Consider the following 13,452-nt stretch of genomic DNA (forward strand, 5'->3'; position numbering starts at 1 on the left):
GAAAAAGAAGATGCTGCCCTTTGAAAATGTTAAGAGTTGTAAGAGCTAGATAATTGCTTATCATCCTATTTTACATGCATGTCTTTTAAAACATTTACAGCGCTGGGATAGCCTGGTTGGAAGAGTGCTGGACTCACGTTCCTGAGAACGGGAGTTCAAATCTAGCCAGCCCAAAACTCCCCACGTAGTAAATGGTGACAGGTGCACGTTAAATCTGTAAGGTCATAAAGTCATCAATGTTTCCGAAGCATACTGGATTGATCGCTCTCTGGTTCAGATCAAACTTACGATCTGCGGATGTGTGAATGGGTCTGGCCTATAAACGGGTGTGGCAAAAGTCGAATTATTGGTCGTAGATGGCGTCTTCGGAAAACAAGAACAATCACACACCCAGTGCCATAATGACCTACGGCAGTAACAAGATAATACATTTCAAAAAAAATTTCTTCAATTTTTCCTGTAAGAGGTCATGTGTCAACTAAGTTATTTATAAACACCCACTATTTTAATCAAATTCATGATTGAAAACTATTAATTAGATACTGTGCTTGTTTTATAAAAACAAATTTTTTATATTTTTCAGTCATAAAAAGGTGCCTAATGGAAAAAATTACATAGAAACTTGAGATCAGGTTATGTATTGATGATATTAATGATTTAGTTGTAGCAAAACTTAAAAATAAAATTTTTTAAAAGATCCTAACTTTATTTTGAAATTATTACTTGTATAGATTATGTGAACTACTAAAATCCAATTTCAAGATTTTTTTTTTTTTTTTTTGCTTCTAACTCTCCAAACCTCTTCCAAATTATAAAGCCATTTTAAAACACAATTAAAAAAAGGTTATATTTTAGATTGAAATTTGTTAGCATTTAGTTTGAGGTTGTTTATTATATCGAAAAATAAATTCTTTTATCATAAGATTGGAAAAGGGGGTATTCAGGAAACATTATTGCATCGTAACATCGTATCACATTATACATTTAGAAGATGACATAACAAACAATTCTATAGTACTCACTTTGCAATTGTACAGGTATTCAGTTTCTCAACTACAATAAATAAATATGATAAATTTTATTATTTTCAAAGAAAAAATGCTAGATTACCTGCCCTAACTATAAGTCATAAAAACAATATGGTAAGATTCCAGTATGCAATCTACCAAGCTTAACTGCATAGTTACTTTATGGATAGATTTTTGGGGCCACTAAACTTTTTATAAAAATTATTTCTAGCAATTGATACAATATAGTTTTTTCTCTCTCAACATAACTTAGCAATTGGTGCACTCTGATTATGATAATATTTAAAACTAAATAATGATTTTATAAGTTTATTGTCAGCACACAATAAACTTTATTGTTAGTATACAATAAACAAACATACAATAAATTCAAACAAGTATAATTAATAAGTATAAAATTAAATAGTAAAATAAGTTGTCTTTGATAAATTGAAGACAATGTATCTATGTATCTTTTAATAACATTAATAAACCAATATAAAAACAATTAGTTCAGAAAAAATAGATTGGAATTCAAATGGTGCCCCCTATTGATCCACAAACCTATCAACTGTGTAAAACAACTATGCAGTTAAGTAAGGCAGACTGCATATTAAGACAATACCAACAATATCTTTTTTACTAATATTATTTACTAACTACTTTTAGCCGACCTATTAAAATCATTCATATTATCAGCAGTTGATGCATGCAGCAAATTTTTCAACGTTGGAATCATAGTCTGATGTGAGGTAGAGAAATACAAATGACGATAAAATGGTCCTAAAAATGACTGTGCACCATTAACAGCAGTAAAACCAGGAGAGCTGCACTCCAACTGATCTAGTTCTCGGTCCTCACACGGCAGTTGGCAAGCTTCCCGTTTCACTGATAGCACGGCAAGTGGAACAGATTGGTTGGAATGTTCTGTACTATTTTGAATAGTCACTGGTGTAGAACAATCGGGTTCTTCTGGAGATGCAGGTGGTGTGTTGTTATTAATCACAGCATTAGCTGATAAGGGAGTTTGGGAACTTTCAAGAGATGAAGAAGAAGTTTCATTTTTTACACAATCATGAAAAAAGTGATCAGACTTAGCTAAAAAGGAACGCCCACATTTTGTACAAGTAAAATTCGCACGAGCCTGCTCGTGCCTTCGGAGATGCAAATTTAAATTTCGTCTATTGCCAAAAGATTTTGAACACATTGGGCAGGCAAAAGATTTGTCTACCTGATGCGTAGTTAAATGTTGCCGTAAATTACTTTTTAAAGTGAATGATTTATTGCAATGTTCACACTCGTATGGTTTTACGCCATTATGACTGTTCAAATGACGTGTCAAGTCACCTTTCAGACAGAAGACCTTCTGACATATATTGCACAAATATCGGTTAGATGCCAAGCGAGTGGATTGTTCATGTATCAGCTGAACATGTTCATGAAGACTTTCAGGAGATGGAAATGTCTTAGAACATTCAGAACAAAATGACAGACCAACAGAAGGTGACTGATGATTATTTTCAGATGGTGATGAAGTTTGAACATAAGGATGAGCATTGACAATATTAGAATTCTGATTCGAAGTGACTATATGAGGTAATTTTATGTTTGAGGCACTGTTTGGCACAGAAGTAAAAGTCTTTTGGACATGTGAGTAACTTAAATCACATATCAGTTGAGGCTCCTCTTGGTTTTTGGGAAAGGTTGTCCCAGCTGTTTCACTGTTTTTAGTTTGTGTCCTCACGTGAGTCCTAACATGTTGAGTTAAATTTCCTTTTAAAGCAAACTGCCTCCCACAAAATTTACACGAGTGCGGTTTAACACCTGAATGAATAAGTATATGACGACTTAAATCTCCCTTTAACGTAAATCTTTTACCACATGTAGTACATTCAAATGGCTTTTCACCAAAATGAGCCCTAATGTGACGGTGAAGGCTATCCTTCTGAGCATAGTTTTTCTCACAAATAGTACAAGCATATTGTTTTTCAGGTGTGTGCGTGCGAAAGTGTTGCATTAAATTTCCTTTTAATGTAAATCTACGTCCGCAAACATCACATGCGTATGGTCGCTCACCACTATGTATTCTAATATGCCGAGTGAGATCACCATTCAACATAAAAGCTTTCCCGCAAACAGGGCAACGATAAGGTCTTAAACCTATATGTATTAACATGTGCCTTTGCAAACTTCGGCTGTCACCAAACACTTTTCCACAGTGATTGCATGGATAAGTGCTAGCAGTTTTTGTAGTTACAAGGGCCTTTGTCCCAGCTTGCACAACAAGATGCCTTTCTTGTGTATACATTTCAGGTTTTATGCCATTATGCACAACTACTTGAGAAGAAGAACTAGGAACTTCAGTAGCAATGGATAAATTTATCATGCTCTGAGGTATTTCATCAGGACTCTCTGCAATATGTTTATTCAAAGATTCATTGCAATTCACTTTTTGTGCATCAGTATCAGAGAGAGAATGAGAATCAGGTGATCCATGACAGGAAATGTCATCAACTTGGCAAGAAACATCTCTTCTTTCAGGTTCCAGAGAAGTTAATTTTGAACAGTCCCCAGACAAATCAATTGGTGGAACATTGGTAACATCCTGATGATTGTTTGGATTATTAAGTACATGAGTCCACTGCTTATGTGCATTTATTATTTGAGCTGATTCTGGGTGAGAGTGAATAATTTGGGCAGCATGAGACATCTCTTGTGCATTGGGCATCTCCTCTAAAACATGATTCCAAGAGCCATGGTCATTTGATGACAGCATCTGAGGTTGATCTTTATTGGAAGGATGAATATGTTGTTTACCAACGTCACCAGTTTGTTTAATCACATGTGTCCACGATTCTTGGTTATTAATAACACTGATCTGAGTTGGCTTCGTGCCATGTAAAATATCATTCTCAGTGTTAACGCTGTCACTGAGATTTTGGGGTTCATCTATGACTGCTTCCCAGTTTTGATTCTCTTCAGGTGAGTGATTATTTAAATCTGTGGAATGACTATTTTGATCTCTCAGAACATGTCTCCATGCAACTTGATTATCCGAATCATCGTCTTGTGTTTCTTTTGGTGAATGTAAAATTTGTGAAGAATGAGTATATTGAAGAGCAACTGGATTTATTTCATCATTAGGGCGTAAAATAGCTTGATGAATTTCAGCATTGGGATTAGTTAGTTCAAACACTTCTTTCAAATCTACAGGAAATGCAGTATGACAGGAAGGAACAGAATTTTCTTCCATATGGTTAGTTAAAGGCATTCCTTTCTTCAACTCAGCATGCAAACTTTCCCTCAGAGCTAGACTCTGATAATCTGATGCACAGACAACATTATCAGTGACAGTTATGTAAGTTTCTTCTTTTTCAGGCATTGTAACTGTTATAAACTTTCCAGGTGAAGAAAAAGAATAAAAATTATGCCCTTTGTTTTTCAAAGCAGTACTTCTCTTTCGATCTAACATAGGAATTCATTTTCTTTTGTGGCCTAAACAAAAAAATGTAACTATAATGCAATTATATATATACACACATACAATATACTCAAATAAATTAATTAAAACACACATTTCTTTAAAGAAAATGTTTCTAAAATGAATGAAAATAAATATTCTGTACATTTAGAGCCAGTTTTAGGTTGATTGTGGTACTACAGAGCCTCACATTTCTGACGAACTTATTAGAAAAAATACTTTTTCTTTAAAGAAAAGAAATAAATCAGATAAATGAATAACAAGTTCTCGCATTCATATATTTTTGTTGTTTATTTTCAGGGGTCTGTTTAGAAGAAATTTGGGTCCGTTGACGGACCCTTCACAAAATATCTTTTCATAAAAACGGACCCTTCACAAAATATTTTAACTTAAAAACGGACCCTTCACAAAATGATTTTTCTTTTAATCGGACCCTTCACAAATTTGTTTATCTTCATTATTATTTTGTTAATCGAATAAACCCTTTCCAGGGCAGAAAACAAGAAAGATGGATGTAAACGAATTAAGTTTTGTCTTCGGCAGACGATTCTTCCATTATTCGTCCGAAATTAATATTCTGTGTTCAGCAGTATAGGCTAAATACCAAATATTTGTATGCTGCATCTCTAATTTAGAAGCAGCAATTGTTGTTTATTTTTTAAAATTTAATTATTTTAATTATAATTTTACAGTGTTGAGCATAATCTTGTATATCTTACAATTTAAAAACTCCTCGAAAAAGTTTTTTTTGTAATAATGGACCCTATTTGCACAAATTCATAAAAGCGGACCCTGGTTGAAAGAATGTGAGAAATTTTTTTACAATTTCACGATAAACGGACCTTTCACAAAATGTCTGGACAGACCCCTGATTTTAATCTCATCCCATGCAAAAATACAATATTTACATGCTAAGTCTTTATAATAATGGGGAAAAAAATGAAAAAAGATATGAAATTTGATCTTAGAAATGAAATTAAGTAAACAAATGTAGGACCTCCGGCCAAAACATAGTAGCTATAATTTAAACTTTTTTTATAATTCTTCATTGCTTTTAGGTACATTCTCTTATGAAAAATAATTATCATTTCTTAAAAGTGAATAAATTATGACAAAGCAAAGAGGAAGAATAAAATGAATGTTAAAATTATAGTCTTAGAACCAAAATATTTTTGTTCAATTGATTCATAAAGGAAATTTTTTGATTAAAAAAAATAAATGTGTAAACTTGTTTTCATTCCCATGCATTGTTTTTGTTAATTAATCGTTTGTTTTGAAATTGCTTAGTGCCTTATTTTGCTCAATTTATATGATTGTATAAAAACATTAATTTTGAAAATGAACACTTTATTCTTCTTCTTTAAAACATTTTGCAAATTATAAATTAAAAGTGAACAAAATCTTTCAATTGAAGTAACTTTTGTTTTTTATGCTTTCTTTACTTCAGTGTGTGTATGACGATTTATATGTATCTTGATCGCCATACAAATTTAAATTTACAGAAAAATGAAATAATTCGTAGCATTTTCTTTGTTCAGAAGAGCTTAAAACTTTTAATAGAGAAAACTTATATATGTTATAGAGTGAGATTGTGTTAAATATGTTACTGTATGGAGGGGCATCAAGACAAAGGTTTGCCTACGGCTTCACAACAGGTAAAGTGTATATTTTATATTAGCCATTTCCTTCAGGACCAGTCATTTATCAATATCTTCCTCTAAAATCTGAGTATAAATTAATTTTTTGAACATAAAGAATATGACCAAAACTTAAAAATGAAACATAAAGAATGTTTGTAGATCTGTAATATCAATTTAGAAACAGATGTGAAAGCTGGGAGATTAGTGTATTTATGATCCGTCATTTTTGTCCTTCTCTCTTTAATTAGAGAATTTATCTAACCAATTTTTAGAAGGAAATGATAATTTTTTTTTTTTAAAAAAAATATATAAATTTATCTGAAACAACTACAATTATACTAGTAGTTAATATAAAATTGGTTTGGAAAAATATAGGCTAAGAAACACTGCTCAACCTGTAAGCTGAAACCATACTCTTTTGGGGACTTTTTTTTTCATCATTAACATTAGATAATAGAGGCCAGTAAGTAAATTGACATCTGCGTCTGAGTCGTTCAGGTTATGGTGGGGTAGGAGAAACAAAGGTATTAACATTGCCCTGTATTTCCTACACAGATTTTTCTTTAAATTTAAGCACTATTGCTCAAAATTCTATGCACTTATATCGTTAATGTTAAGTTAAGGGCTATTGTCCCATTTCTGTCTTATCTCCTTCTTTTTTATCTATCTAGACTAGGATGAGTAGGGAATATTTAGATTATGACAATATGCAGAACTTGATTGAAAGTCTGATGTTGAGACATTTTGTTTTGAATTTCATTGTAGAATTTTCAGGGGTGATTGTGACACAAACTGAAAAACTCTGAAAATTTTATGTGTAGAAACTCGATAAGATATTAATTTATATACTAATCATAGTTAATATAATTTTTTTTATAATAAAATTACTTATCAATATAGAATATCATACTTTTATAGCAACTAATTTAAGAAAAACTTAGTCCTTACAAGAATCGCGACATTGGATTTAAAAATCACATGAATATGTAATCACGATATTGGATTTTAAGAAACGTGAAAATACAAATTGCATTTTTGAATCGTGTAAATACGAATCGCGATACAAATGAATTTTTAGATCCAGTGAATAGGTATAGCGACATCGGAATTTAAACTCGCTTAAATATGCATCTCGATGTATGATTTTTAAATCACATGAATACGATTCACAATAGATAACTTTTAAATTAGGTAAATATGAAAATAAATTTTAGATATTAAAAGTGCGTAAATATGAATCTCGATATTAGAGGACCATGAACATAATTAGAATATACATATGTAATAGAATAATGTGCAATCAAACTCTCTTATAACAAGCACTGGTTTAATGAGATCTAGGATTTAACAAGGAAATAAGAAATACTTGTTTAGTACAATGTTAAGTCTATTGGGGACACCTCACTTTTAATGAGTAAATCCTGGGTTTAGGGAACAATATTTTTTTTACTCACAAAATTTCTACATACTTCCCCCTCTTCTGCTTATCTAATCTGTTTTTGGAAAAACTCTTATAATATTCAGAAGAAAACTTAAAACATATGATGAATCATAAATCTATAAAACCACATTGAATTTTTTTAGAAAGCAGCAGGGCAAATGCTTTTTATGCTACGAATTTTGTTCAAAGAAAATAAACTAACTTCTACGGTGCTGTACAGAAATAAATAAAAAAAATTTATAATTTATGTATGAACTTATATGATTTTTTTTCTCAACTCAGTGTTTTCCAATCACTCAGTTGTATTGAAACAAGCAAATATAATACTCCCTTCATACTCATAAGCAAGCTCGGCTGTATATGATTTCATTAATTGAAAAACAAAACAAGAAAATAATTATAGTTGAAGAAACAAGGCCTTAAATTACAAACAGTTAATCAAACACACCTGCATCAAGGAAAGGCAATGATGCAATTTATTACTCACATAATTTTATCTTTCTGCTGTTAATACAGAAGTGAAAAACAAAACAAGGTAAGTTTTACTCAAATCAAAACAAAGCAATGGCATTGGTCCCATTTCTTTTTCCGTTTCTGGAAAAATACATGTCCTACAGGAGAGGTTATAACTTTTTTTATTTGCATCCTGTATAAAACTTTGGACATATTTGATGCACAATATGCCAAATGTCTAAAATATGAATAAAAAATATACAATATACTTTGTATAGTAATTGTTTCGTAAATTTAGTTTGTTGTAAACATCATCCAATGTAAAGAGTTTTATTTTGCCAATATGATTAAAACAATAAAAGTAATTCGAACTTTTAAAATTTAACAGTAAAAAAATTCTAATAAAATTTAATTTTGTGGTTATTTCTAAGGATAGGAATGTCCCGTTTCAAAATAACAAAAAAAATATCTTGTCTAAATCAAAATTAAACAGAATAAAACTTTTCTGCAATTTTTGAAGTTAATATTTTACAATGATGTTAAGTTCATATGAGCATTACTTAAGCATAAAGTAATGCAAGTTCACTACAATATGCTTTATTTGTAAGTTTGTTATTTTGATAGGTAAATTTATTGGTTCAAACACAGTTGTGTTAGGAAATTTATATTGTCATATGATTGAAACATGAAGAAAAAATTAAAGTATATTAAATGTAGTTTAGTAATCAAATTCAATTTTACATTTAATGTTTCATGTAATTATGGATAGATGTACATATATACATAAATAAAATGAATTCTTCATGACGGTAAGAAAAGAATAAAACAATTTTTTAATTAATTACTACTTAGCAATAAAATTTTTTACAGCACTCAAAAATTTACGACTTGAAGTTGTTTATAATAACATTGAAACTAAACCCATCTAGCAATAAAACAAATTTATAAATCCCCACTAGAGTTACAATTAATATGAAAAAGAAAACAAATTTATTTTTTTTGAGCATTAAAAATAATGAAAAAATTCAATTTTAATGATTTATCAAAAATATCCCTGGTACAACTTTGGATATTTTACCTCATAAATTTTGTTTGAAGGACTTCCACAAAAGTTGTTAATCACTTAACAAGATAAGCAGTTTATTAGAGCGTTAGCTACATCTTATTTTATTCTCGGATCTCATTTGGTTTGTTTACTCCCGGCAAATCATTAGAAATCATAAGTAATTTTTTGATGCTATGAAAACAACATTAAAGTGAGAGGACAGTTCAAGGTGTTGCCACCTTAATTAAAATATAGAAACTGGAAGAAGTTCTCTATAGAGTGGCTAAACATGTAGCATAATCGAAATCAATAATTCTACCTTTTATAATTTTTGAAGGTATTTTGTCTAGCGAAAACAGGCAGTCGGAAACGTACAATATAATTTGGTTTTTTATTTTTGATCCATCATTTTCATTTTGCTACAAATCTGAATTTGTAAAAAAATCTTCATTCACAGTCAATCTTCATTCACAGTGAAAATAAAAAAAGTATGTAAATAAAAGAACTGGATTTCTAGAACGGTACTATCATTCGCGATTTCGTTTTATTATTTTTTTTTCTCCTTATATTTTCTAGCTGAAAACAATCATCGAATTTTTTTAATGCTTAAGTAAGAAATGGAAAATCCCGAGCATTTCTTTTCCCTCCTATGCACATGAGAGGAATCTTTTGAAAAATGAAGTCAAAGTTTTGTTATATAATTTGCATTGTTATAAAAATATTGGGAAAAAAATCTTTTGAAAATTTCAGTTGAAAAGAAAATCGAAATATATTCATTTTTCGTTATTCCCAAATAAGAATAGAAAATTTACGAGCATTTCTCTCTCCTCTGATGTGCGAAAAAGGCATCTTTTAAATATAAATTTTAAGAAAAAAGAAATTTTGAAAATTTCTGCAGAAAAGAAAGAAAAACCAAAATTTTTTACTTCCAAAAGGAAGATTTTTTGTCACTTTTCTTTTGTACGGTAAGGCAGATAACCGATAACATCTGTTTCTATAATAATAACAATCATTATAATAATCACGATTTTTGTAATACTGATTTTTTTTTTATTAATATTCATGCAAGTCAATTAACTTTTTTTTTTATGGCAAGTCAGATAAACGATAACATCGAAACTTGTGATTCTCAACATTAAAGCTACTTTTCATTCCTAAGAACCATTTTTTTTTTCTTTCTGTTTCTCTTCAGCCTTTTTACTAACTTACCTTTTTAACTGCATTTTTATTAGGGCATCTTTTTTTAAAGAGCATGTCTAATGAACATTATTCTTTTATGGTCGCATTTTGTTTTTTTAAAAATACAGCAATGTGAAAAAGTTAACTGGAGATTTTTACATTAAATCTTCCATTTAAAAATTAAGAACAATTTTTGTTTTGGTTTCTATCTAGCTTTTTCAATAAAACCTTGTTTTTATGGCATAAATAAGAAGTTTCTATTATATTTTGAAAATACAGTAATTGGAAAACTGAGATGTTAAGCTTTAAAATTTTCTTGGAAAAATTTAGACCGGTTTTTATTTTTTTGCTTTTGAAAATATATATAGTTTTTTTTTTTTTTGCATCAGGAGTTTTTGCGATAGTGTGTTGCATTTCTCATAGTTATAACGTTTTATGGATAATTTTTTTCTGGGAAATATTTTTAACATTAAAGTTTTGTTTTAAGAATTAAGAGAGAGGATATATATTTTTATCTAATTCTCTTTTTTTTCAAGTTTACAATTGTAATTTTTTTAAGACATTTTTTTTTATTTTGCTTTAATATCTAATATCTTAAATATTTTTTAAAAGTATTTTTTCTTTTAACCCATACCAATAACACAGCTGAGTTATGATTATTTTTCAATAATGACTAAACTTATCTAAACTAATAAAAAATATTTATTAATGATTTTAAAAAAATTTTGCTCTTCAGCTACTGAATATTTGTTATTTTCTCGAATATTCAGCCAAATACCAAATGTTGCACAGTGCTCTAAATTGAAAAAAAAAAAAAAACATTCCAAAAGTAGTTACAATAAACCGCATATATTACACAATTTTCTTAAGTTTGGATGGTCTCTGATTACGAATATGAAGTCAGATTCGCAAAATTTTATGTTTTTAACCTAATATATTTATGGAAAGGATTATATTGTCATAAATTAGTATTTATTTTATAAATTCAAGATAGGAAAGTTTAAGTTGTGAATATAAAAGGAATTAAATATCATTTTAGAGAAAGTGGATAACTATATGTAATTAAAAATATATTGACTAATTGCACATTATGTGCTAGTCTAATCAAGCAATGTTACTTCAATTGTATATTTTTTAGATAGTGTGAGTATCTTGTGAATATGTCCCTACTTCTTTAGCATAATTTTTCACTTGAAATCATTTTTCAGAAAATAATTTTTATTACAATAAAATTTCAACCATAATCTGTTGAACAGGTGAACCAATTTGTTATTAGATTGCACTAGTGACACTTAGTAAGGAGTAAGCTAAGTAACCCTAATTTTTCTATGGCTCAAAGGGTAAAATTACCCTTCAACAGCTGATATACATAATACAAGTAGAAATAATAAGAATAACTCACTGGTTATTACTGTGGGTTCAGAGATCAAATTTGCTAAAGTACTCTAACTACTAGCCAAACTGTCACTTTGTAAATGAATTATCACTCCCTCTAATAAAAAACATTAAATAGAAATACTTCTGTCTCAATCTTGTTAATATTACAACTAGCAGCCCTGATTAGTTAAAGAAAACTTATGGGATAACTGTTCTTTGTTGCCTAAACATTTTTTCAGATAATTGACAGTGTTAATTCGGTTGATGGTCATAGTTTTGTATTTAATCTACTTAAATGTAGCATGTGTTAACATTCAAGTATCTGAAATGTAAAATCAATGTTGGGGCGAAAATGTTAAAAGTAAAATAGTAAAGGTAATTTTTTTTTACTATTGATATCCTGAATCAAATTATTTAAAAATTACATATACAGCAGTTTATTAAATCTTCAAAAAGGACTGTAATAAGTTTTAATATATTAAAGTTATCAGTATTTTGCTTAGTGGTCTATTTAAAAAAATTATAAAAGAATCTATAACTGTATACTTGTCTTATAAATAAAAGGAATTCAATAAAGCACTAGGAGGTACAAATTGTGAGAAACATTTATTATGTACAAAACAATAATAAAAATGACATAAGTCAAGCTGTAAACAAAAAGTAACAATGGCTTGCTTCAAATAAAACATCTAAGCAAACAGGAATGGTCAACAAAATTGTGTAAAACTTATTTTTTGAAGATTTTTAAATTTTCATACCCATAATTCATTTTGCGCACTAAAATATGTAGGTAAATTGAAACGATAAAATATAATAACTCAAGAAATTTCATAGAAAAATATTGCTTAACATTTGTGAAACAACTAATATAAAAGTTTAAACATGGAAATCAACCACTTAATTTATTACTGGATTAACATAAATAAGTTGCAGTGCTTTAAAATTTCATTCTTTCAAAATTATTACACATAATCTAAACAATGATATATGAAAATATATTGCATCCTCACTTAAAAATCCATAGTTTAAATATGCTAATTTCACAGAAATTTAAATACTCTATTAAATAAAAATGTTTATAAAAAAATGAGAGGACATATCTCACATAACTATGTGTAAAATAGGATTCAATTAAAAAATTCAAATATTTTTAAAAAACAAATATGACTTAATTGCACTGAAGATATAATAGTGCAAGTTAATTTTTTTGAGAATCTTTAACACCTGTGACAATTGTTATACACCAGGCACATTTGTAAGCAAAATCATTCTTAATTACTTGCTTAGACACAACAATTGCAAAAACTGGTCATTAGATTTAACAGAGTTACAGATACACTCTGCTTTTTGGACACCTCAACTTAAAAAGAAAACATTTAACTTTCTTTTCTCCTTTATATTTCATATATCAGTAATGTGTAATAGTTCTGAAAATAGTAAGTTTTAAAATTCAGTCAAATAACTTAAAGAAAAAAATGTCTAATCTTTCATTTATAAATCTTACCTAACTTTTACTTTTAGTAATTTGGAAAATAAATATAGTTATTTTTAAAAATAAAACTTTCTTAAACATTTGAGTTTTTCTTGAAAATCAAAACAAAATTCTTATACTACTAAAACTATTACAGCTTCATCTGAAAAATATCAATTTAATTTACTTGAAAAACTGGAACACATACTAAACCATGATACAAACTTCCTGAAGCACCTATATTAACATTTTTTTTGTCCTTTTCTGCTATAAGAATTACAAATCACAAAAACTAAAATATAGAAACACAGAACTATATATTACAGCATGGCTTCAGAGCATGCAAAACAGATAAATA

The 13,452-nt window shown here is 28.9% G+C and overlaps 1 protein-coding gene across 1 annotated transcript; it reads right to left on the reverse strand.

The window, feature by feature from the left end:
- Nucleotides 1–763: 763 nt before the first annotated feature.
- Nucleotides 764–9,301, reverse strand: LOC107456923 (zinc finger protein 235). The gene is made up of 2 exons (XM_016074902.3): nt 9,101–9,301; nt 764–4,502 (listed from the first exon to the last, which is right to left on the reverse strand). The coding sequence occupies exon 2, from the start codon at nt 4,477–4,479 to the stop codon at nt 1,663–1,665; it is 2,817 nt and encodes a 938-aa protein (XP_015930388.1). The 5' UTR covers nt 4,480–4,502; nt 9,101–9,301; the 3' UTR covers nt 764–1,662.
- Nucleotides 9,302–13,452: the final 4,151 nt, after the last annotated feature.

Source organism: Parasteatoda tepidariorum, chromosome 6, assembly GCF_043381705.1.
Source record: "Parasteatoda tepidariorum isolate YZ-2023 chromosome 6, CAS_Ptep_4.0, whole genome shotgun sequence".
NCBI classification, from domain to species: Eukaryota; Metazoa; Arthropoda; class Arachnida; order Araneae; family Theridiidae; genus Parasteatoda; species Parasteatoda tepidariorum.

Coding starts and splice junctions, on each gene's coding strand:
- LOC107456923 (XM_016074902.3), bottom strand. CDS start 4,479: ATGTTAGATCGAAAGAGAAGTACTGCTTTGAAAAACAAAGGGCATAAT.